General features: G+C 43.2%; 1 protein-coding gene and 1 long non-coding RNA gene across 4 annotated transcripts in view; one reads left to right on the forward strand and one right to left on the reverse strand.

Annotated features, from left to right (window-relative positions):
* The window catches only part of edc4 (enhancer of mRNA decapping 4), an 84,254-nt gene that overhangs the window by 40,175 nt on the left and 17,458 nt on the right, over window positions 1–26,621 (reverse strand). For all 3 annotated transcript variants that reach the window (XM_070897937.1, XM_070897936.1, XM_070897935.1), the window contains exons 10-14: window positions 22,874–22,969; window positions 19,351–19,450; window positions 15,611–15,791; window positions 5,593–5,656; window positions 231–322 (exon numbers count right to left, since the gene is read on the reverse strand). In XM_070897937.1, coding sequence (XP_070754038.1) covers window positions 231–322; window positions 5,593–5,656; window positions 15,611–15,791; window positions 19,351–19,450; window positions 22,874–22,969 — 533 coding nt within the window. The remainder of the gene's footprint in view (window positions 1–230; window positions 323–5,592; window positions 5,657–15,610; window positions 15,792–19,350; window positions 19,451–22,873; window positions 22,970–26,621) is intronic.
* On the forward strand, window positions 6,926–14,182 carry LOC139278799 (uncharacterized). The gene is made up of 2 exons (XR_011596351.1): window positions 6,926–7,492; window positions 12,812–14,182. It is a non-coding gene; the product is annotated as an uncharacterized lncRNA (long non-coding RNA).

Here is a 26,621-nt window from a genome sequence, read left to right on the forward strand (position 1 = left end):
ACAGAGAAGCTTTATACACACATGCCTCTCCAGATAAAATGCACAACTCCTATATGCCAAGTCTGAGCATAGTTGTTCACATTTCACTGCATACGGAAAATAAAAGAGAACTGCAGATTATGTAAGGTATCAAAAATAAATGTATATTTTAAAGAGGACAGCACATGGTTAATATGAAAATTGACAATTTTAGTTTGATGTTAGGTGACAGATCACAGTGTACAACTTACTGAAGTCTTCATGGGAGACAGCTGATGGCATTAAAATAGGCTCTTCTGTATTCTGATGAGGTTGGAAATAAATCTGCACATCCTGAAGTGTTCTAAAACAAGATGAAATGTTCAGAACATATTTTGAAGTTAGCAGAAGCGATTTGTAACCCATAACCTGCACCCAATGCCTCCTAAGGATTCTAACAACAAAAAATATTTGAAGTGGTCCTTTGGTCACACTTCATAGCTCATATAAAAGCAGAAGGAAAATTGTTCATTCCCTTTCATTCAATTGAAATGGAATGGACAATTCCACTGTAACAACGTGCTACAACCTGTGACTCCTTGAGAAAAGAGATAAAGGAAAAAGACAACTTTTCAAGTAGCTAGAATGGTGGATGCTCAGGCTGTTAACATGGTTATTCCAAAACACAAAGATGCACCAGTTTTATGCAATGCAAATTTCTGAACAGATTGCATACAGGTACAAGTGTCAAAAAATGTTTTTTGACAGGATGCCTAATAATCCTGTTCCATCTACTATGGGAGTCTCTCAAGGTCCAGGGATGCTAGAGGGAAGTAACTGCACTTCCTCAGATTGCCTAAAGATCCCTAGCCAAGCCTACCCCATTGCGTCAAGTGATCCTATGAAAGGCAATTACAAACATTGTTATTGTTCACACTGGTTTTGAAGAAGAAAACTGTTTAAATGGAATAGTAGAAGCACAAGATTCTTGGAATCTACTTTTGACATTTTCCAAGTAACCAGAATGAAGGTATATGTATCTGTTGCCCGCATTGCTATTTATATGCTTGGAAAGCAATATTATCATATATCCTTCATTTCGAAGGAAATGGACTCTCATCCCCAATTACTTGAGTTTCTTAACTCACTATGTGGATTATTTCATTCACTGCAATTCATAGAAATAAAATGCAAGGAATATGCTCAACACTCACGCTTAAGGTAGAAGAAAACTTTAAATTTAGAAACTTAATTGGGCTCTTAAGAAATAATTAGAAAAGCTCTGAGAATTGCATTGCAACATAATTAAAAATAATTCATTGTCACCATACATGAGCTTGAAAGATCGATTGTTTCAGATCAAAACTGTCAGTAGTACCACAGATATCAGCCATTATTTACAATTAGAGATTCGTAATAAAAATAAATTTAAAATGGAAACATAATATAGGAAATTTACAAACTAGTGTTTGAACATTGCATCATACTCAAAATAAAACATCCCAGAAAATGCATTTTGCATTCAACCAAATCTAGGGATAAATTGCAACTCTCGAAAAGCACCCAACCCCCAAGAAGCTCATCCATGTTCTTACTATGAAAGGACTATGCATCTAAATTTTTTCCTTGTACTCACTCCACGATGTCTCATCTATTTACTTAAAGATTGAGTTATTTTCATGAGGAGATTAAGGAGTAATTTGATAGAGGTATTTGAGATTATGAAGGGATGAGACCAGAGGAGAGAGAAACAGACTGTTTCTAGTGATTGAGACATCTAGCACAAAGGCACAGATAAAAGATTAATGCAAGAGATTTAGGACAGAGAGCAGGAGAAACATTTTTTTTAGAAACAGCACAAGAAGCTGTGTAATGGACTACCACAGTCAGTGATTGAAACAGGTGCAATGTCAACATTGAACAACTGGTTACAGAGGTAGTTTAAAGGAGAGGATTAAAGGGATGGGGAACTGAGCACGCACAGGGGATTAGAACTACTGCTCATGTGGAGAGTAAACACCAGCACAAACTGTTTGGGCTGAATGGCCTGTGTCCATGTTGTGATTTCTATGTAACTTTGAGAGTTTTTTGGATGAGACATTAAACCGAGGCCCCGTCTGCTTTCTCAGGTGAACGTAAAAGATCCCATGGCACTATTTCGGAATTATCCGCAGTGGCCTGGCCAATATTTATCCCTCAATCAACACAATTAAAAAACAGATTATCTGGTCATTAATTATCGTAGGCAACCCCTCAAAATCGAGGAAGACTTGCTTCCACTCTAAAAGTGAGTTCTTAGGTGACTGAACAGTCCAATATGGAAATTACTGTCTGTCACAGGTGGGACAGACAGTCGTTGAAGGAAAGGGTGGATGGGACTGGTTTGCCGCACGCTCCTTTCACTGCCTGCGCTTGGTTTCTGCATGCTTTCAGCAATGAGACTTGAGGTGCTCAGCACCCTCCCAAATGTACTTCCTCCTTTTAGGGCAGTTTTTGGCCAGCGATTCCCAGGTGTCTGTGGGGATGTTGCATTTTATCAAGGAGGCTTTGAGGGTATCCTTGAAATGTTTACTCTGCCCACCTTGGGCTCGCTTGCCGTGTAGGAGTTCCGAGTAGAGCACTTGCTTTGGGAGTCTTGCGTCAGGCATGCAAACAATGTGGCCTGCCCAGCAGAGCTGGTCGAGTGTGGTCAGTGCTTCGATGCTGGGGATGTTGGCCTGATCGAGGACGCTAACGTTGGTGCATCTGTCCTCCCAGGGGATTTGCAGGATCTTACGGAGACATCGTTGATCGTATTTCTCCAGCGGTTTGAAGTGTCTACTGTATATGGTCCACGTTTCTGAGCCATACAGGAGGGCGGGTATTACTACAGCTCTGTAGACCATGAGCTTGTGGCAGATTTGAGGGCCTGATCTTCGAACACACTTTCCCTCAGGCAACCGAATGCTGCGCTGGCGGCAGTGTTGAATTTCGTCGTTGAATCTGTTGTGGGAGCTTGCTGTGCGCCAATTGGCTGCCGCATTTCCACATTACAACAGTGATTACACTTCAAAAAAATATTTCATTTGGTGTAAAGCGAGGCCCGGTGGTCATGAAAGACACTATATAAATGCAAGTCTTTCTTTTTCTTTTTCTTTTTGGTAGCTGAAGCCAGACCAGGAAAGTCCCAGGTTTAATCACCAGGTTGATAAATGTTGGAGCAGCAGTGGGAGAAAGGGGAAAAAAATCAGCCAGGATTCCTGCTCTAGATAATTACCCAGAAACCTCCGCTGGAAGTGAACACCTGTGGAGAGGATCAGGTTCACCCGTGACATTTCTGCAGTCAAATAACTTACTGATAAATACTAAGGTCACAAGTGAAGAATAGTCACTTAGGTGAGGTACCACAGGGTGCCCCACACCTGTGGAAGTGCACCCCCCATCAAGGATTCAATCCCTCAAAAAAGGAGGGGAAGTAAAAGTAGCATGCAGTAAAATGTTTGAAACAAAAACCAACATTCTCAGGTTCTTTTCTTTGAGGGTTCCTCCAAATATGTTTAAACAATTAGGTACAATATTCTTCCTAGCCCCACACTGTCCTGCTCAGTAACATCAATCCAGTTTCACCCAATCATATGAAAGCTCTGCCAATAGTTGAGTTGACACATATTGATCACAAGGTCCCACATTCAACTCCCAGTCTGTGAATTAACTTGACCTCAACAGTCAAGCACAAGGGTGTGCACAATTGGTCTCGGTGCGCGAGACTAGATCAAAAAAATCTGCCTGGGTTCACACGCCTGATTGCTACTCAGTAACTTCTGCCATAAAGTGTAACTGTGCAGGCATCGAGTGAGAACCAGATTGGTTGCAAAGCACCACCCATTTCAAGGACAAGGAACCTGTCAACACATTTGCCTTGTGCGAGAGCCCACAGCGAGAAAGGCTATTTGGATCATGGAAGCACATCATTCTTAGCTTTACCTTTCCATATCTAACTGCATTTTGAACAACCCTAACATTTTTTCTCCCACTAGTCTGCCTGGCAGAACATTCCCCACATTTATCACTCTGGTTAAAGAAGTACTTTTAAGCTTACTTCTTATTCATTTGAATTCAGGTCATAAAGAATGGCTATTTGACTGAGGTGCTTGAGGGCCAAACTGGAGCCATATTGCAGTATAAGTTCATGTCTTTAGGACAAAATTGGTAGTACTAAAAGCTTAAAATTTGCCCGCAAAATAAACACTACATTCAAGTCAAGAGAGTGGGGGTGGGGGAGAGATGAGAGGGAGAGCGAGCGAGAAGGGAGGGCGGGGGATCAGAAGGAGGGGGGGGAGGGGGAGGATCAGAAGGAGAGAAGGGGGGAGGGGGGGGGAATCAGAAGGAGAGGGAGAGAGAGGATCAGAAGGAGCGGGGGGGGGAACGGGAGGATCAGAAGGAGAGAGAGGGAGGAAGGGGGCAGTGGATCAGAAGGGCGGGGGAAAGGGAAGAGATCGGGGGGGGCAGGGAGGTCAGAAGGATATGGGGGGGGGGGGGGGGAGATCAGGAGAGAGGAGGAAATCAGGGGAATAGGAGGTCAGGAACTCGGTTGTGGGGGGTAAAGATTACAGAGAGCACAGTGGGGTTGGTGGAAGGACGTGATTCAGGTCGGGGGGGGGGGGATGAGATTTAAGAGCGAGAACGCAATCCATATGATAAGACTGAATCATGTTGGAAGTCACAATACTATACCCGGGGGGAGGGGATCAGGAATTTGTTGCGGTGAGGTGGTCATGAATCCGTTTGGGGTGCAGGGTGGGGAAAGAAGGGTCAGGAACTCGGGTGGAGGTGGGGGTGGGAAAGAGAGGATAGGTCAGGAAGTCAGGAACTTGGGCTGGAGGGACGGGGGGGTGGGGGAAGGGAGGGAAGAGTTCAGGAACTTCGGCAGTGGGGGCAGGAGCTTCTTTGGGGGGGGTGTGGGAGAAGGTTTTAGCCCGCAAGGGTGAGCTCTGTCCTATCTGGAGTCGGCAGTCAGAAGACTCGAATTACACTTTGCAAAGAGAAACTGCTGAATGTGTCTTATCTTCCAAGGGGACCAATCAGCAATCGAGACACATCATCAAGAAGGACCCAAATCAGGTTTAGGTGTTGCAAATTAAAGCGTCCATTAAAATTGCCCATTAACGCCACTAGTTTGTGGGTTGTTTTTTTCCCATTCCTGCTTTGAGCCAGGTCCTGAATCAGGAACAAGACTAGACAGAGGCAAGTAATGATCAACCATAGGTGAGCAGGACCAGTTGCATTTAAGTATTTCTCACAAAGATTGTGCAAAAAAATAATCTACTGTTCAACAGAAAGGGGATTATTGTCTTCTATCAAATGTAGAACACCAAAGAGATACTATCCAGATTACAGCTCCAGCAGATGAAGCATGTTATCTACAAACTCACATCCAAAACCTTTCAAATACTACAAAACTCTTTTTACACAATAAAAGCATTCTCAGGCTTTAAGATTAATTAGTGCCCTCCATAATCTATTCTTAGACACAAATATATCTGCCTAAAATGCAAGTAAATGCAAATATATACATAAAATAGCTCTAAACTGGGTGTCCATGTGCATCTCAGAAAGCATCAATAAAGTTAGAGAAACCTCAACTCTACCACTTACTTGGTGTGTACACAGTACAATTTTATCTGTACGACTGAAGATTCAACAGGGCCAGGAGTTCCTTCTGCCAAGAAAAAGTTGAATATATCAGAAATTGTGCATGATGGGAAAAACACCTTTACATCACCGCAGAGGACATGCAGGCAGATAGAATCATAAGAGTATTATAGCACGGAAACAAGCCATTTAGCCCATCAAGTCTGTGCCAGTGTTTTTTTGCCACATGAACCACCTAGTCTAATCTCACTCTCCTTGCATTCTAATTCTACATAGCGAGTGAGCAAATGTTGCTCATCTAGGATATGGTCCTGCTTATTCTTTGAATGTAGTCCATCCTCCACAAACAAGTGACAGAGCATCAACTTAATGAAGCCGATCCTTAGAACGTGTTCCTTTAATATATTTTCCTCACATTAGGAATGCAAGCTATGTGACCTCTGTTTCAACTGCTTCTGCTTTAAAGCCAGGTTTTAAAGGTATTTTCAGGTTTAGACAAGCTGTACTCCAGGCAGCATTTCCATTTGCACTTGTACCATCTTTATTATTTAGACAACTGTCAAGAAACAGTGGGTTAACATAGAAACATAGAAAATAGGTGCAGGATTAGGCCATTCGGCCCTTCGAGCCTGCATCACCATTCAATATGATCATGGCTGATCATGCAACTTCAGTACCCCATTCCTGCTTTCTCTCCATACCCCTTGATCCCTTTAGCCGTAAGGGCCACATCTAACTCCCTTTTGAATATATCTAACGAACTGTCCTCAACAACTTTCTTTGGTAGAGAATTCCACAGGTTCACAATTCTCTGAGTGAAGAAGTTTCTCCTCATCTCGGTCCTAAATGGTTTACCCCTTATCTTTAGGCTGTGACCCTTGGTTCTGGACTTCCTCAACATCGGGAACATTCTTCCTGCTTCTAACTTGTCCAATCCCATCAGAATTTTATATGTTTCTATGAGATCCCCTCTCATTCTTCTAAATTCCTGTGAATAGAAGCCGAGTCAATCCAGTCTCTTTTCATATGTCAGTTCTGTCCTCCCGGGAATCAGTCTGGTGAGCCTTCGCTGCACTCCCTCAATAGCAAGAATGTCCTTCCTCAGATTAGGAGACCAAAACTGTACACAATATTCAAGGTGTGGCCTCACCAAGGCCCTGTACAAATCCTCTCACTATGAAGGCCAACATGCCATTTTCCTTCTTCACCGCCTGCTGTACCTGCATGCCAGCTTTCAATGACTGATGTACCAGTGTGGATATCTGAACGGAATATATGGAATTAAGGACAGTAAGGTAAACGGGATATATGAAAATGTATAAGCCATGGAAGAATAGCTGGGAGAATGTCAGATTGCAAATAGTGCAACATCAGCATAGCTAACAGTCTTTCTCAAGGTTTCAAGTCACTAATCCTGCCAATAATATATAATTGTAACATGAAATACATCTGCAGAATTGCAAGGTCTCAGTTAATAGTCACACCATTAGATTGAAACATTTAGAGGCAATGCTTGAGCTTTCAAGAAGAACATCTCATATAGATTGACTAATGAGTGGCTGAGTTAGACTGTCAATCCATTTGTATTTTGTTATCTGATTTCAAAACTGTATAACTGTTAACGCTTTACGATGTAACTTCACCTATCCGTAGGGAGTGTGTACGCTCTATCCAGAGAGTATATCTTCTGTCTGATAGGTCTTACTGGCCGGTAATAAAGACTGCTTTGTTCAAAGCACAAGAGGTATTCGACTCAGTAATTTTACTGAACCAGATTGAGGTAAAAGAATCCAGGAATTTACATTTGGTGTCAGAAGTGGGATCTCAACGGACGACTGCCGAAAACTTGTGAATTAAGAGCCAGACTAGCCTTGGACGAGACGAGGGGAAAGTGGCCACTGGAGTGAGTATGATTTCAATACTGCTCCAGTTTCCCCCGGTTTCAAAAGTCTGAGGAAAGTTTAGCCACTCGCTGGTTCTCAGGTAGTGTCTGAACGAGATCCAGGACAATCTGGTGAATACCTTTCAAACTTAGAATAGGGATAGAGATAGGGAAATTGCGCGATGACGCAAACCAAGCGGCGACTTGGAAAGATAGGTTATAGTTAGAGCTAGATAGGGATAGATGATCAATCATGGATCCAAAAATTAATAGGAAAGAAAAGAGACTCTTGTGAATGTCTGTTTAAATGAGAAATGCTTCTGTGATTTTTACTGTAGAAAAAAAGCCGGGGAGTTGTGGTTTGTTTTATCTCAAACAGAATGAAAGTTTGTTTTAACCCTTCGTAGTGTTGTCCTGTATGTGGGAAGTTTAAGAGTGTGAACCTTATTGAATTACGTATATTCGGATGATAAGTTACGGAGCCAGGAAATGCCCAAAGGATAGGTTTGTTGAAAAGAAAAAAAAAAATTACATGGTCCCAGTGGTTAAAAAAAAAGAGAAAAACTTGTTGAAAGAAAACATTCAGAGAAGGCACAGCAAAACAACTGAGATGGATTCAAAAAAAAAAAATTATATTAAATAACACGACCTTGAGGCTGGAACAATTGAGATAACGAAAAGCAGTCCACAGCCTACGTGCCAGACTTCTCTCTAGTTATGAAAAAAAAACGTACTAAATAGGTGCTAAAAAAAAATGTTCTGAGATTTTAAATTATGAGAAAAATTCCACTGCAGTAAAAAAAAATAAAATCACTCCTGTCCAGTTGGCAGAAAAACTCCATTAAATTAGGGCTTTCATTGACTGATTGGATTTAAACTGCGCAGTAACGCGAAAGGATAGGGAAATTTGGAGACTGAAAGAAATTAATTGAGGCTCATAAGAAATCAAATTTAGAAACTTAGGCTCACAGGGAATAAAATGGGGATTTAAATAGAGGATAGGTGTTCAACTCAGGTACGACGAAGGGACCTTGAATATCACTTGGCCCGTCTAGGCTCTGATTGAATTAAAAAAAAAAACCCCGCAGCAACTCGGAAGGTTGGGCCGACGCGAACGCGCAGCGGCGCGAGCGCACGGCCGAGAGGAGAAGGGCCGAAGCGAACGCGCAGTGACGTAAACGCGCAGTGAAGCGAACGCGCAGTGACGTAAACGCGCAGTGACGCAGAGGCGCAGCAACGCGAATCGCGAAAGTCAGTGCTAATGTCAGTAAGTCTTTGTAAGTCTTAAGTGTTTAGAGTTTTAAGTAAAGTTTTAAGTATCCTAAATCGCGCGGCGACGCGGGTGTTAGAAGTCTTTGTCTATCTTGTATTGAAATCGCGCGGCGATGCGGGTAAGTGTTAGCATTAGTAAAGTTTGTTTATTTGGAGTTAGTTAAAGTCAGTGTTAGTTTCTGTAAAGTCTGTGTCTATTTTTAAGTTTGTTTAAATTGCACGACGACACGAACTCGTAACGACACAGTAATACGAGGGGCAGCGTGAAAATGGGTAATCAGTTAGATAAAACCACGGATGCGGATAGTCCGCTACAAAAGTTATGTGAGGAATTCCCTGAAAGAGCTGAAGACTTTAGAAAATTATCAGGAGCCCTGAATAAATTATTGGGAGATGATCAATGGCCTCTAGGTGGCACTAGAAGCGTAGAGGTAGTAAAAAAAACACGGATTGTTAAAAAAAAAATTAATTAAAAGATGCATCACTTCTGTCAAGTTGGCAAACAAATGCTATTAAATTAGGACTTGCATTGACAGAGGGAACACATGTTAAAACTGTAGACATCTTAAAGAAAGAATGTGCGCACAAGAAACTTACTAAGAGATCCTCTGGGACCTCTAAGAAAGGTATTGATCAACTACGAGTTAAAATGGCTGGCATTGTGTTAACCGAGGCTGATGATGAAATTGATGAGTGGCCACTGACTCAGCGCCCAACGGCGCCTCCCGCACCCCCTGGCCTCTTGCTCCAGTCCTCTTCCCAACACCCTCCACCTTACACTCCGGCGAGAGGAGTTAGGAACAACCCCATACCACCAAAGCAACAAACCCGAACTGACTCCTCATCCTCTGATAGCGATTCGGATCCCCAGTTTACAAGCAATATAGCCGAAAGGACCAGATCTCACACTCGAAAGGGCAGAACTATATCTCGACATCACAAACAGTCCCGTAAATCTTCTAGTCAATCTACCAGTCCAAGTTGTGAAAGACATAGCAAACACCCCCGCCGATCGAGACGCAGAACTGTCAAGCAGTCAGACAGCTCCGAAACATCCTCCGACCTAGAAATGATTTCCAAGATCCCAAAGTCCCAACACCAATTCCCTGTCAGACCAATGCCAAACCCTGATGCACAACAAGCTGCAGACCACCTCTCTATAGATGTCTGTGATCTTCAAACAACTATTTGATTGCTCACGCTATCCGGACAGATGGAGAGGACAGTTAGATATTATTGGCAGGAAAAGAAAGGGGAGGGGGGAGGTGCGCCCCCAACCCGGGTCAAGACTGAATACGAGACTCGAAAGGAAGAGCCATCTCGGGAGGAAGGATCAATAGAACCGTAGTGTTGCATACAGGATTGGATGGATAAGCAAGGATACGGTTATACTAAACAACCAAACGGCCCGAGCCCTGCTAATAAACCTCCCTATTGTCCCCGGCATGGTATGGGAAGAGGCCGGGACTGGGTAAGAGGAATTGACTGTTTTAATTGTGGGCAGGAAGGACATTGGAATAAAAATTGCCCCTACCGTCAGCATGGAAAAGGAAGAGGAGGGGGGCAAGGAGGATCTTACACTAACTTCTCCCAGAAACAACCCCTTTGGTCAATTGTCCCCCAATTGACTATGCAGCTTGATTGTGCAGGGATCCTCCCCGGACGACAAACCCATTCTGAATGAGTGGCAACCCTTTTTGATAGATACGGGAGCCTTCATGTCTTCTGTACAATCAAAGCTTAAACTCCCTGCCTCTACTGAAACACAGGAACTTTCAGGATTCCTGGGACAAATCTCGACATTCCCAGTGTCAGAACCGGTTAAAATGGGTTACCAGGAAGAATCGGTGGAACATCGAGTTGTTATCACAACTAATCTGGACTGTAACTTGATGGCTAGAGACCTCCTTTACAAATTCCAGTTGCATTTGGAGTATGGAGATAATGGGATTATTGTAAAACAGAAAACCCTTAAGCGGCAGTATTATACCACTAGAACCCCTCAGTGGTGGTCTCTGGACCTGCCGCAGGCACCCTATCACGTGACCCTAGCATACGATCCCAGTGGAAAGAATCAGGACCTGCAGAACTTTTATCAGGATCACGAAGGGGAAGTGAAGAGAATTCTATCAAGGGCTAAAGTGACTGGACTGGAAAGATTTTGTGGAAGTGGATAAGAATCTGTGGAAACAGCCCCTAACAATGGCACCGCATATTGCTCGTGAAGTATTAGCCCCTCACCATGCTAAAGATTTGGGAGTTATGGTACGCAAGGCCATAGATGAGGCTGACCCTACCAGCCAGGATGTGCAAATCGTAAAACATGGCCGAACAGTCCAATTTCATGGGGACCCCGAGAAGGTCTCAAGGACTCTACAGCATCATACTGGCTCCGGCATACCTGACTATGTGGATCCTCATGTGTGGGCAGAGAACCCCTCCCAAGTGGGTTATACTCCCATTGATCCGATTGAGATCCCAGTGCAGGGCTGTGTGGACTGGCCCTCTATCCGACAGAACCCACTGAAATCACAGGCAATCCTAAACTGACCTTTCGGCACTGTACTGCAATTAATTCGGCCTGTTTCCTTCCTGAGCCACCCCAAGATGAGGAAGAACCCAGTCATGATTGCTTATCTTTAATTTAAGAGGCCACATCAGTCAGGGAAGATTTAGTTGATGTACCAATGGAAGATCCAGACTGTATTCTTACTGAGCCACCCCAAGATGAGGAAGAACCCAGTCATGATTGTTTATGTATGTTGACGGAAGTACTTCTATTAATCCAGAAGATACGCCATAGTAAACCAGGAGAATCAGGTCTTGGAATCTGCCGCTTTGAAACCGCCTATTCTGCTCAACAAGCTGAACTATTCGCCCTCACCCGAGCCTGTATCTTGGCCAAAGATCTCAAAGTCAATATCTATACCGACTCTAGGTATGCCTTTGGGGTGGCCCATGATTTCGGACAATTATGGAAAAATAGGGGATTCCTAACCTCACAGGGGAATGAGATATCTCAAACAGTTAGTATCTGATTTGTTGCAAGCCCTCATGTTCCCCAAACGCATTGCCATTGTCAAATGTACCGCCCATACTACCGGAAATTCTCTGGTTGATATAGGGAATCGTTGTCCTGACCAAGAGGCCAAACAGGCCTTTCGTGACCAACAGATGGTAGTGCCCAAAATTATGAGTCAGACTAAAAATCCTGCGAAGGATAAGTTAGCCTCGGAAAAACCAATGCCAACCATCCAAGATGTTATAAAAGCACAGGAGGACGCTCCTGAAAAAGATAAACTGTTGTGGAAATATTATGCATGTACTTATGACAATGTTTCTAAACTCTGGACCACTCCCACGGAACAGACTTGCATGTCTGACGAGTTGGCCTCATGGGTTATAGAATGTCTGCATTTTGCTACTCATTGTGGAGCAAGGGCAATAAGTGATACGCTTTTGGCTACTTGGTGGCACCCTAGACTCCAGGCGCTCACCCAGAACATCAGTAGTCGTTGCCTGGTTGGCCAGCAACATAATCTAGGGAAGGGAGTCCCCTGTGATTGGGGTAAAAAGCCCCTACCTGAAGGTCCCTTTGAGACATTTCAGTTGGACTACATTGAGTTGCAAAAAGTTCAGTGTTACAAATATGTGTTAGTAATAGTAGATGTGTTTAGCAGATGGATTGAAGCCTACCCTAACCTGGACAATAAGACTCAGACTGTTGTTAAGGTGTTAATGAGGGAAATTGTTCCTAGATATGAGATCTCAGCTAGACTGATGACCACCTATGTTCTTTCTCTGACTCAGGCTCTGCGACTAGTTCACAACCAGGTTCAAGATGCTCACCTCGACCTCCCAGTTTTACCCGAATTGTCCCTCGTGGCACCAGGGAAGTATGGATTCGGAAGGGATTAGAGCCACAATGGGAGGGGCCTTTTTAGGTGTCACTCACTACCCCCACTGCAGCCAAGGTTGAGGGGGAAAGTGCCTGGGTTCACCTGCACCATTGCAAATCACCATTTAAACAAATTTTGCTGGTTAGTCTAATTCCTGTTTCTGTTCCAGATCTCCTCTTCCCCATAGCTGAACAAGGCAGTTGAAGGAGGATCAGTTTGAACTTTTACCCGTAAGACAGCCAAATACACTGACGGAGACCTGAAGAAGGGAAACGGGAAAACAGAACTCTTTTTATCAGCTAAATAATTGGACTATTTATAAGATGAGACTGTGTCTGTATGCTACTGTCTGCATAATAGTGTTGATATATGACAGTTTTGGTGCACGGGAAGGAAGACAAAGGCGAGAGCTCCATGTAAACACCTTTTTGTATATGTCTTACGTTTATGCGGAAAAAGGGCACTTCACTAGATGCTGGGTGCGTTCACATATCCCTATACATTCCAAAGGGGGAATTCCTTTGCGCACCGTTCCACTGACCCTAACTGAGACTGTTAGATGGATTCAAAGAAACGATATTGGAACAGGTAGCTAACCGCACTGCTGAGGCTCTGGAGGGCATCACAGCTGAAATGGTAGCGATAAGGACCGTAGCATTACAAAACCAAATGGCCCTCGATTACCTGTTAGCTGAGAAAGGGGGAACGTGTGCCCTGATAGGATCTGAATGTTGCACTTACATTCCTGATAGTTCAGAAAACATAACCCACCTTGCCGATCACATAAGGAGGGAGGTGAAAAAGTTATCCACACCAGCAAAAGAACTTAGCAGGTTTGATTGGTTTCTGGGTGGATCTTGGAGATCCTATCTAATTACCTGCTGTTTGATTGTTGGTTGCCTTAACCTCTGCTGTAAAGTAATGACAAGGTTAGCAGACCCTCTTGTGGTCAAGGGTTCCCGGGTTATGATCCAACAAACTAGAGAATTACTCAACAATGCAATACTCATAGAATGATCCTAAATGTTATCATAGAATGATAAAAGGGGGGATGTGGATATCTGAACGGAATATATGGAATTAAGGACAGTAAGGTAAACGGGATATATGAAAATGTATAAGCCATGGAAGAATAGCTGGGAGAATGTCAGATTGCAAATAGTGCAACATCAGCATAGCTAACAGTCTTTCTCAAGGTTTCAAGTCACTAATCCTGCCAATAATATATAATTGTAACATGAAATACATCTGCAGAATTGCAAGGTCTCAGTTAATAGTCACACCATTAGATTGAAACATTTAGAGGCAATGCTTGAGCTTTCAAGAAGAACATCTCATATAGATTGACTAATGAGTGGCTGAGTTAGACTGTCAATCCATTTGTATTTTGTTATCTGATTTCAAAACTGTATAACTGTTAACGCTTTACGATGTAACTTCACCTATCCGTAGGGAGTGTGTACGCTCTATCCAGAGAGTATATCTTCTGTCTGATAGGTCTTACTGGCCGGTAATAAAGACTGCTTTGTTCAAAGCACAAGAGGTATTCGACTCAGTAATTTTACTGAACCAGATTGAGGTAAAAGAATCCAGGAATTTACACCAGGACACCCAGGTCTCATTGCACCTCCCCTTTTCCTAATCTGTCACCATTCAGATAATATTCTGCCTTCCTGTTTTTGCCATCAAAGTGGATAACCTCACATTTATCTACTGCATCTGCCATGCATTTGCCCACTCACCTAACCTGTCCAAGTCACACTGCCACCCAGCTTAGTGTCATCTGCAAACTTGGAGATATTACATTCAATTCCTTTGTCTAAATCATTAATGTATATTGTAAATAGCTGGGGTCCCAGCACTGAACCTTGGCGGTACCCCACTAGTCACTGCCTGCCATTCTAAAAAGTACCCGTTTATTCCTACTCTTTGCTGCCTTGTCTGCCAACCAGTTCTCTATCCATGTCAATACAGTACCCCCAATACCATGTGCTTTAAATTTGCACACCAATCTCGTGTGGGATCTTGTCAAAAGCCCTTTGAAAGTCCAAATACACCACATCCACTGGTTCTCTCTTGTCTACTCTACTAGTTACTTCCTCAAAAAATTCTTGAAGATTTGTCAAGCATGATTTCCCTTTCATAAATCCATGCTGACTTGGACCGATCCGGTCACTGCTTTCCAAATGCGCTATTACATCTTTAATAACTGATTCCAACATTTGAGAAAGTAGAAGTGGCACAAGGCAACTCAACTGCTGCTAAGGAAGCTGGATCAGTTATGTGAATGATCTGTAATTTATCAGGGATAATGAACTGAAAACACTGGTACAAACAGAAACATTTCAGATTTCAAATGAAGAGAGTTAATTTAAAAAAAATCAGTATATACAGGTAAACAGTAACAGGGACAGATAATACTGTTCTGAGAACAAGTACACAATCAGAATTAGCTGTGGGATGAGATTTTACCAAAAATGTTATGAATCATACACCTGTTTTGAATGAATGAGTTTATTTCTTATACTTAAATCCCCCATAGATTTTAGTGACTTCACAACTTCAGTGAAAACTGACGAATCAAAGATGTAGGGGTGTTAGTGCTTTTCTACCCGTGATGAAATCCCTAATCACAACCACTCACCTGGGTGAGGAATTTTCTCCAGGGGAGGACAATGTAAATACTAGCAACATGCATAACACTAGTTTTGCACAACAACTGACTCAAGAGCAGCACTAATAGCATCCTAGGATCAGGCTGCCTGCCTTTTCAGTCTGAGAATTGTATGCAGTGAAAAGGTAAAATCTAGACAGATCATAAACTCTATGCTGAAACATGCACCCAATCCTAGCATGTATCTGGTCACCTGTGTTTTTTTTTTGAATTCATTAGATCGTACTAAGTTGTGGTATATTCAATTTTTCTTTGAAAACAGTATTGGAATATACCATTAATTGTTTTGCTGACCTGCATTTAAAGTGTCGCTCTCTTCCTCAGCAGGTAGAACCTCTGTGTGTCTCGGGCGACATCTGCTGACATCCTGGATACCAAAACTGAGCACTGGGTGAGTAAGCAAAAACTCAGATATGGAGACAAAATGGGCCTTGCCATCATCCTGGTTCTGATGTAGCTCCATCACATACAACACCTGCAACAGGTAAATTGGACAATATGGCATACTGAACACTATACAAAGAGAACTTGCATTTATATAGCACCTTTAACATCCCAAGCAGTTTCAAAGGCAAAAAAAAGGTCAAATAATAGAAAGAATAATGACAAATGGCATAGTTAGAGAGAGATTTTAAGGAGGCAGGTAGCAAGATTGAGGAGTTTATGGAGTACCAGAATATGAAAATGAGGGTGGAGAGGATGCAAAGGTGGCCATGGTTGGAAGAACGGGTGGTTCATGCTGGCATGCAGGGTGGAAAACATTGTAGAAATAGGGAAGGCCAAAGCCATGGAGGGATCTGTAAATAATTATGAGGATTTTGATGGTGTTGGAAGGACAAAGAAGCCAATGGAGATCAGCAAGGGCAGTGGTAATAGGGGAGCAGGATTTAGTACACGATATATTGGCAGTAATAAAAACACAAAATGCTGGAAATACTCAGCAGGATAGGCAACATGTGTAGAGAGGAACAGAGTTAACGTATCAGGTCGATGACCCTTCGTGTATTGTTGGTGGTGTTTTGGACAAGTTGGAGATATGTCGGGTTCAGATTAGGAGGCCAAGGAAGGCATTGGAGAGATTGAGCCTAGAGGTGACAAAAGCATGGATGAGTGTGTCAACAGCAGTGGGTGAGAGGCAGGGTAGAGACAGGTAATATTGCAGAGATAGAAATAGGATGTTTTGGTGATAGAAAGCTATGAAGTTTGTAGCTCAGCTCAGAGTGGAGTAGGATAGCTAGAATGTCTGCTGCCAGATTCAACCTGGGCAAGCAGGCGAGGATGAGGATGGAATGAAGGGCCAGGGTGTGGTGGAAGGCTGCATTCTTCCCAGTATTAGACTTCTTTGCTAGACAGCTTGGGGTCTCTCTAGTCACAGGTTTATATTGGGCTTGGTGTGAACAGACCACACTCCGTCATCAGCAAGCAACCCAAAGCTATTTTTGAAGTATTAAGCAGAACAACCAAGCTTGTTTTCAGAAGTAGTTGGCTTTATAGTGCAAGAACGGAGACCATGTTTCAAGAGAAAGCTAATGGCATCTTTACTATTTTATGCATCAATGAGGGTAGAGAAATACTGTTTATTGTTCATTCACCTATCTTATGTAAATAAAACCATTTGTCAGAGTCTGAGTCCCCAAATTAGGGTATGAGTGCATACTTAGTCCACTGATGGACAGGAATCACGTGGCGGTGCAACACATTCCAGTAGCTGGTGTACGGAGTAATGGTTCTTAGTTACAATTATTTACCTTTTGGGCAGGAAAAGGTACCCTCCTGATTGTAGGGGACACAAGGTCTGATTACTGGAATGGCCAGCTCCACCAACATAAGAAAAACGTTTAGGGCCCAAGTTTCCACATGATTTGTGCCTGATTTTTAGGAGCAACTGGTGGAGAATGGACTATCTTAGAAATCGCAATTCTCCACATTTTTTTTTCTGCAGTTCTAGTCAGGTAGAACAGTTCTACTTTGGAACAGAATTTTTTCTTCAGAAGGGGGCGTGTCCGGCCACTGACGCCTGATTTGAAAGTTTCCAGTGAAAACGTACTCCAAACTAAAATAGAATGGAGCAAGTGAAGATTTTTGTAGAAATGAAAAAACCTGTTCGACACATTAAAAAATCAGGCGCGGGTTACAAATTAGGCGTCCAGAACGAGGTGGGGTGGGGGGAGGAAGGGAAGTCATTAAATTCTACAATAAATCTTTATTTATACTTCTACAAATATTATACAAATAAATCCAACCTGAATAAACATTTCTAAGCAAAGAAAAGATTAAATAAACCATCTTCCTACCTGTGTGAAAGTGCTTCAGCCATCGTTCGTTGCCGCGGAGGGGTGGGAGGGGAAGGAGACAGCGGTTTGTTGCCGCCGCGGAGGGGTGGGAGGGGGAGGAAACCGCCGTTTGTTGCCGTGGAGTGGAGGGAGGGGACGGAGACACGGTTTGTTGCCGCCGTGGAGGGGAGGGAGGGGAAGGAGACAGCGGTTTGTTGCCGTGGAGGGGAGGGAGAAGGAGGAAACCGGCATTTGTTGCCGTGGAAGGGAGGGAGGGGGAGGGGGAGGAAACCGCCGTTTGTTGCCGTGGAGGGGAGGGAGGGGAAGGAGAGAGCAGTTTGTTGCCATGGAGGGGAGGGAGGGGAAGGAGACAGCGGTTTGTTGCCGTGGAGGGGAGTGAGGGGAAGGAGACAGCAGTTTGTTGCCGTGGAGGGTGGGGAGGGGAAGGGAAGGAGACAGTGAGAAGGGTATTCTCTGTGCTGATGGCAATGTGCTTTTATTAAAAAATGTTCAAAAATTAAACAGCTACAAAGAACTACAAAAGTGGCCGAGTGCCAATGTTTCCTTCACACTGCGCGTGCGCGAACGCTCCAACGCGCATGCGCAGCGTTGCCGGCAGGAAAAAAATTAATTTAAATAGTACCCGCCCCCTCCCACTTACAAAATCGGCGCGAGTGCAGGCGAGTGTAGACAAGGAGCTGCAAAGCGCTCGAGAATAGCGCGTTTTTTGGCGCCAAAAACGGGCGCCCAGCTCGGAGGGGCGCCTGTTTTTTATCCTGTGGAAACTTGGGCCCTTAGTGTAAAAAAAACTGAAAATGTGACTGGGTGATGGTAGCAGATTTAAAAGCTAGAGGAACAGATTCTGTTAAGGACTGCATCTGTGAGTATTGAGATAAAAACCAGTTGTGTGGTCAGCAGGGGATTGAGTAAACAGGAGGTGGGGCTCACAGAGAAGACAAGTGGGAGCTGGGGAGGGGAAGAAAAGCAGGGAAGAAGCTGGAAAGTGATTTGAGGTCAAGACTAGATTGGTGGCAATGATGGATGTAGCTGAGGCAGATGAGCGCAGTCTCAATCTTTGAGGCAAAAATATCCACTAGTTCCTCACACCCAACTTTTATATTCAGTATTAATAGTACAATTTTTAAAAAGCTAGTGCTCAACGTAAAGACAAAAATATCAAACACATTGCAGATATAATTTGATGTGTGTGTGTGTGTGAGGGAGGCGATAGTTGGCAAGGAATGACTTCTCTCAGCAGCATTTTGGATGGAAATCACAAACCTTGCAAACGAAGCCCGAATAGCTTCTCATCATTTGAAATCCAAGAGGAGATTCCAACCCTGAAATCATTCCCTGTTGTGTTTTAAAAATTAAACACACTTCAGAGCAGTTTTGTTCTGCATCGGGTCTTTATTTACCCGAGGAAAGCACCACGGCAGACTGCCAGTAAACAAGAGATTATCCATGTTGATTAAACTTGAAGCGATGACATCAATTAACGAGCAGTAACAAGTGTGCTTGCTCACTACATACTGCCATTATGCTATCACTTGTTACAGCCTTTATCCAGTATATATTAAATTCGTAAACACTGCCATCTATTTTTGTGGGACCTGTGGGAATATTGTCGAATGAGATTTAACCACGAGTAAGTGAAGATCTATTCGTCTGACTAATCTCTAATTTATATGTGAACCATTGTAATTAAAATTCTTGAAAAATATTGCAATGATGCACTGCAACAGATTTGAATTAACTTACCTTTCTCTGTACATCGCTGAGGATTAGGTATTCTGCAGATAGATCCAAGCTAGCTTTCAGACTTGGGTGTACATTGGTATTAAAAGAGTCAGGCATGAACCTAAAGTATTAAAAAAATGACATAACTATGGCACATCAATCAAAAGCAATCCCATTCTCCTTCATCCATCATCAAAGTAGAGCTCGTGATCCCAAAGTTACCACGGAAAATACTGGTGGTGCACACGACTCAAAAGGGAGAAAAATTAAGGGAAAAGTACTTTAGCCTAAACTTTAAACAAGAATGATATGGTAAAGCTCACTGCATTGCAACCTCTAACTGCTAAAGCTGAAATTAATAGAATTCACGCCCATCAGTGCCAAAGTGAGTTTTTCCAGTAATCTGCTCGGAAAAGGGAGGAGAAAGCTTGGCTTATTCATTGTTATAAATAATTGCTTTGGATTATTAAAGACCATTCAGATAAATGAACAAAATGCACACATATCTAGGATATGTTTCTCTAATAAGCATGCAGCAAAACAGCCACTTTTAGTTAATCAATCTGCCCCCACATTTGCCCATGGCTTATCATTTGATTATATTGTTGTACCCAAGATTTAAAACTAGGAATGAGTCATAGCAGCAGGAACAAAAGGTGCAATGAGAAAACAATCCTGAACACATCGAGTCTGTCTACCAAGGTTTTATAACTCCAGCAGCCAATGACAGCATTCTTAACAGTGACGTAAAACCACAAACTGGAACTGCCACTATTTGGGTAGATAGCAGTTATGAAACCTATTATGGGGACAACATCTAGGGAAACTAAAGCTAATGAAATCAGCACCCCATGGTCCTGTCTTCAGCTTGTCCATGAGACTCACCTCCAGCTCCCTTAAAGCTATTTCGGTCAAACTGTTGACCATCCAACTTTCCTTCCTGGGCCCCATGTTAGCTGATATTATTAATGGTTTCCTCTCCTCAGGTTCCCTTGCTCCCCCCACCCGTTGCACACTCCTCCCTTCAAGTCTGCCATCATCACCCCTCTCAAAAAGAAAAACACCCTTGAGCCAGCCCCCTGTCCTTACAAACTTCCGCCTCATCTCCGATCTCCCTTTTCTCTCCAAAGTCCTTGAACATACTGTCGCATCCCAAATCCATGCCCATCTTTCCCGCAAGTCCATGTTTGAAACCTTCCAAATCAGATTTCCGGCCCCACCACAGTACTGAAACAGCCCTCATCAAAGTCACAATGACATTCTTTGTGACCGACCGTGATAAATTATCCCGCCTCATCCTTCTCGACTGATCAGCAGCCTTCGACATAGTTGACAGCACAATCGTCCTCCAACGCACCTCCTCCGTCGTCCAGCTGGGTGGAACTGCACTTACTCGGTTCCATTTTTATCTATCCAGTTGTAGACAATCATCTGCAATGGCTTCTCTTCCAACTACCACACCATTACCTCTGGAATCCCACAAGAATCTATCCTTGACCCCCTTCTATGGGCCCAAGTTTCCACATGATAAAAAACGGGCGCCCCTCCGAGCTGGGCGCCCGTTTTTCGCGCCTAAAAAAAAAAATCGCGATTCTGGAGCGTTCTGCAGCTCCTTGTCTGCCTGGCGCGGCGCCCAGGGGGGCGGAGCCTACACTCGCGCCGATTTTGTAAGTGGGAGGGGGCGGGTACTATTTAAATTCGTTTTTTTCCTGCCGGCAACGCTGCGCGTGCGCGTTGGAGCGTTCGCGCATGCTCAGTGTGAAAAAAACATTGGCACTCGGCCATTTTTGTAGTTCTTTGTAGCTGTTTAATTTTTGAAAATTTTTTAAATAAAAGCACATTGCCATCAGCACTTGCAGCCTTCTCACTGTCTCCTCCCCCCACCCGCAGGAAGAACGGGCGCCTCCTCTCCCCTCCCCCTCCGCGGGAAGAACGGACGCCTCCCCCCCCCCCCCCCGCGGGAAAGAACGGGCGCCTCCTCCGTCCCCCACCCCCCGCGGGAAAGAATGGGCGCCTCCTCCCTCCCCCACCCCCCCCCCCCACCACGGGAAGAACGGGCGCCTCAGGCTGACTGCAGAATACTCTGTGCCTGAAGCACTTTCACACAGGTAGGAAGATGGTTTATTTAATCTTTTCTTTGCTTAGAAATGTTTATTCAGGTTGGATTTATTTGTATAATATTTGTAGAAGTATAAATAAGGATTTATTGTAGAATTTAACGACTTCCCTTTTCCCCCCCCTCCCCTCCCACCTCGTTCTGGACGCCTAATTTGTAACCTGCGCCTGATTTTTTAATGTGTAGAACAGGTTTTTTCAGTTCTACAAAAATCTTCACTTGCTCCATTCTACTTTAGTTTGGAGTACGTTTTCACTGTGGAAACTTTCAAATCAGGCGTCAGTGGCCGGACACGTCCCCTTTTGAAGAAAAAATTCTGTTCTACCTGACTAGAACTGCAGAAAAAAAAATGTGGAGAATTGCGATTTCTAAGATAGTCCGTTCTCCACCAGTTGCTCCTAAAAATCAGGCGCAAATCATGTGGAAAGTTGGGCCCCATATGCTAACCCTCAGCGATATCATCTGAAAACACATCAGGTTCCACATGTAAACTGATGACTCAGCTCTACCTCACCACCACCTCCCTGCATCTCTCTCACTGCTTGTCTGACATCCAATATTGGATGAACAAAAATTTCCCCCAACTAAATATTGGGAATACTGAAGCCAGTGTCTTTGATCCTCACCACAAACTCCGTTCCCAAGCCACCGTTTCCATTCCTGACAACTGTCTGAAACTGAGCCAGACAGTTCACAACCTTGGTGTTGTGTTTGACCCCCACATGGGCTTCTGACATGTCCGCTCCATCACTGAGACTGCCTACCTCTAACATTGCGGGATTCCGACCCTGCCTCAGCTCATCTACTGCTGAAACCCTTATGCTTACTTTGTTACCTCAGAACTTGAGTATTCCAATGTTCTCCTAGCCAACCTCTTATCTTCCACGCAACATAAACTTGTGCTCATCCAAAAATTCTGCTGCCCAAATCTTTACTCGCTCCAAGTCTCATTCATTCATCACCTGTGCTTGCTGACCTACACTAGCTCCCGGTCCGACAACGGCTCAATTTTAAAATCCTCAAACCTCTTGTGCACCCTCCAATTTTAATCGTTACCCAACTGACGGCTGTGCTTTCAGCTGCCTTGTCCTTAAGCTCTGGAATTCCCTCTCTAAACCTTTCTGCCTCTCTACCCCACCTTAAAACCTACGCCTTTGACGAAGCTTTTGGTCATCTGTTCTGATATTTCCTTCTGTGGCTCGCTGTTTAAAATGTTTTTATTGATAATGCTCAAGTGCCTTGAGACGTTTTGCTACGTTTAAATGCGCTAAATGTAACTTAAGTCAAGTCATGATGCATTATAAACTGCACAATTTAGCAAATGGGTAAAGTTAACGCAGCTTAAAAACAGGACATTGTTGAAGCTTAAAACCAATAAATATACACTATCTTATCTTGGCTTTTCTATTTTAATTTTGTATTTTGCACCTGATAGTCTGTAAACAAGTCCATGACACAGTACACCACATCTTCAGCTCCTGGTTCTGATCTGCTCCAGTAATCAAGAAACGCCAAAAAGGGACACTGCAGAACACAAAAAAATGACGCTTTAGCTGTGGACAAAACTAGAGTTAGCATGTGTCAATATTAATAAAACAAAAAAAAACTCATGGACTTGCATTTATATAGCGCCTTTCATGACATCCGGACAGCCCAAAACACTTTAAAGCCAATTAAGTACTTTTTGACACAAAGCTGGATGTTAGTGATGTGACTTTTTTTTTGAATAGTTTTAATCCAGAGGTTAAGTTGTTGATTTTGTGTTTTGTTCTTCTCATTCGGCTTTACTTAAAAAGCCCCACAAAGCATAACTTCTATATCTTAGCAGGAAAGTAGAAACACCAGAAGTCATGCAAAGTCTGCAGCCCGCTATTCATGACAAATACCTTGGGTGCTGACTTCATTTTAAAAAAATGATTTCTTTAGGTTTTGTTTTCCTAGATTTTGTTCCTATAACAGGTTTGGTTTGCTTGGAGGAAGCAAGGCAACAAAATAATCTTAAAACTTAGGGGAGGGAAAGGGATGGGAAAAGAAAACTAGCGAAAACTACACAAGGCACCACCTCAGCCAAACACTTTTCTCATGGTTGCAAGGGCTCTTTTCTTAGGTGGTCCACAGGGATTTCACCTATGCACCATCATTGTCTGCCGTAGTGGTTCTGTGTTCTCTAACCTGGCAGTCATTCTACACATTTTGGATTGCTGTGAAGCAAATTCTGACACTACTGACATAAAATGGGAATTGGCCTTTCACCAGCAGTGAAGTGCCAGCAAGCAGAGCTGAGATTTTAAACAAACACAAGTATTGCTTCAGTTAGGACAATAACATTTGAACACAACCGTTTAGGAATTTAATTTACTTTTTCATCATAGAAACATAGAAAATAGGTGCAGGAGTAGGCCATTCTGCCCTTCGAGCCTGCACCGCCATTCAATGAGTTCATAGCGGAACATGCAATCTCAGTACCCCATTCCCGCTTTCTCGCCATTCCCCTTGATCCCCCTAGTAGTAAGGACTACATCTAACTTCTTTTTGAATATATTTAGTGAATTGGCCTCAACAACTTTCTGTGGTAGAGAATTCCACAGGTTCACCACTCTCTGGGTGAAGAATTTTCTCCTCATCTCGGTCCTAAAATGGCTTACCCCTTATCCTTAGACTGTGACCCCTGGTTCTGGATTTCCCCAACATTGGGAACATTCTTCCTGCATCTAAACTGTCTAAACCCGTCAGAATTTTAAACGTTTCTATGAGGTCCCCTCTCATTCTTCTGAACTCCAGTGAATACAAGCCCAGTTGATCCAGTCTTTCTTGATATGTCAATCCCACCATCCCAGGAACCTTTGCTGCACTCCCTCAATAGCAAGAATGTCCTTCCTCAAGTTAGGAGACCAAAACTGTACACAATACTCCAGGTGTGGCCTCACCAAGGCCCTATACAACTGTAGCAACACCTCCCTGCCCCTGTACTCAAATCCCCTCGCTATGAAGGCCAACATGCCATTTGCTTTCTTAACCGCCTGCTGTACCTGCATGCCAACCTTCAAATGACTGATGTACCATGACACCCAGGTCTCGTTGCACCTCCCCTTTTCCTAATCTGTCACCATTCAGATAATAGTCTGTCTCTCTGTTTTTACCACCAAAGTGGATAACCTCACATTTATCCACATTATACTTCATCTGCCATGCATTTGCCCACTCACCTAACCTATCCAAGTCGCTCTGCAGCCTCATAGCATCCTCCTCGCAGCTCACACTGCCACCCAACTTAGTGTCATCCGCAAATTTTGAGATACTACATTTAATCCCCTCGTCCAAATCATTAATGTACAATGTAAACAACTGGGGCCCCAGCACAGAACCTTGCGGTACCCCACTAGTCACTGCCTGCCATTCTGAAACGTCCATTTACTCCTACTCTTTGCTTCCTGTCTGACAACCAGTTCTCAATCCATGTCAGCACACTACCCGCAATCCCATGTGCTTTAACTTTGCACATTAATCTCTTGTGTGGGACCTTGTCGAAAGCCTTCTGAAAGTCCAAATACACCACATCAACTAGTTCTCCCTTGTCCACTCTACTGGAAACATCCTCAAAAAATTCCAGAAGATTTGTCAAGCATGATTTCCCTTTCACAAATCCATGCTGACTTGGACCTATCATGTCACCTCTTTCCAAATGCGCTGCTATGACATCCTTAATAATTGATTCCATCATTTTACCCACTACTGATGTCAGGCTGACCGGTCTATAATTCCCTGTTTTCTCTCTCCCTCCTTTTTTAAAAAGTGGGGTTACATTGGCTACCCTCCACTCGATAGGAACTGATCCAGAGTCTATGGAATGTTGGAAAATGACTGTCAATGCATCCGCTATTTCCAAGGCCACCTCCTTAAATACTCTGGGATGCAGTCCATCAGGCCCTGGGGATTTATCGGCCTTCAATCCCATCAATTTCCCCAACACAATTTCCCGACTAATAAGGATTTCCCTCAGTTCCTCCTTCTTACTAGACCCTCTGACCCCTTTTATATCCAGAAGGTTGTTTGTGTCCTCCTTGTGTCCTCATACCAAGCATTTATGACCACAAGGCATACCATTATGAAAACAATGATGCTTTTTGCCCTAAAAGCCTTCTATACAACCACGTATTGGGAGGAACAGATTACACGAAAAGGCAGAACTTAACGTGTAGCATCATTTAAGATATTAACCTCTTAAATATCACTTAATTTAATATCATGCAGTCTTGTAACTTTAGTAGTCTCGGTTAGTTATTTTGTTTAGTTTATATAGCAATTCTTCACTTTTAAAAACTGTGATATGACTAATATATTAATCCTTCTTGTCTGTATACCATGGACAAATATCCAAGCAGCTTGAACAATTAGCCTAGTTAGTCCAAGTCCTTTCAGTATGACCTCAAGTCAATACTCAAACTTTTCCAAGGTAAATTTGGGCTTGCTTTTAAAGATTATTCGTTCGGCATACCAAAAATAGTCACATTTTGCAGATCTTTCCTTCATAATACAATGTCTGTGCAAATAATCTTGCAAACATTTAACAAGGGAAGGTTATAAAGTAGAACAGGTCTTTAATGGTCCACTTCTGTAGTTTTTGATTAAATCAATAAACGTTTTTCTTCTTTTTAAAAATAAAACAGAAGCTGGTTCATTATTAGTTTTAATAAATTGCCAAGCGAGGTAGCTCAAAGGAGCTCCAACACAAAGAATCTGGGTTCATGCCCTTGATTCCCCACATAGCAGCTCCCAATCTCAGCCACGTTGTCATAGGAGCGAGCTGAGCAAAAGCTACACATCTCTCCAGCAGAGGGTTGCAGGAAGCAGGGAAAGAGAGGAGAAAATCACTCCAACCTGCTTTCGGGCACTTCCTAATGGACAGTTTCAAAGTGGCACGTGGTCCAGACCTAGAAAGAGGTAACGGGAAGAGAGAGAAAAAAAAATCCCAAAATAATTGAGGTACTGCTTCTCAGTTCTTCCACAGTCACTCAGCCAGTCATTATAAAGTCACAAAAATATAGTTCCATTACTAGCCTGCAAACAAAAGGTGATCCGTTCAGGACATGTTTCAACCCCCTTCCCTAGGACAGGTTTGAGTATAAGCAACACCAATAAAAAGAATTGCTTTAAAAGTCAGTATATTTCACCTCCA

This window comes from Pristiophorus japonicus, chromosome 13 (genome assembly GCF_044704955.1).
Source record: "Pristiophorus japonicus isolate sPriJap1 chromosome 13, sPriJap1.hap1, whole genome shotgun sequence".
Taxonomy (NCBI): Eukaryota; Metazoa; Chordata; class Chondrichthyes; family Pristiophoridae; genus Pristiophorus; species Pristiophorus japonicus.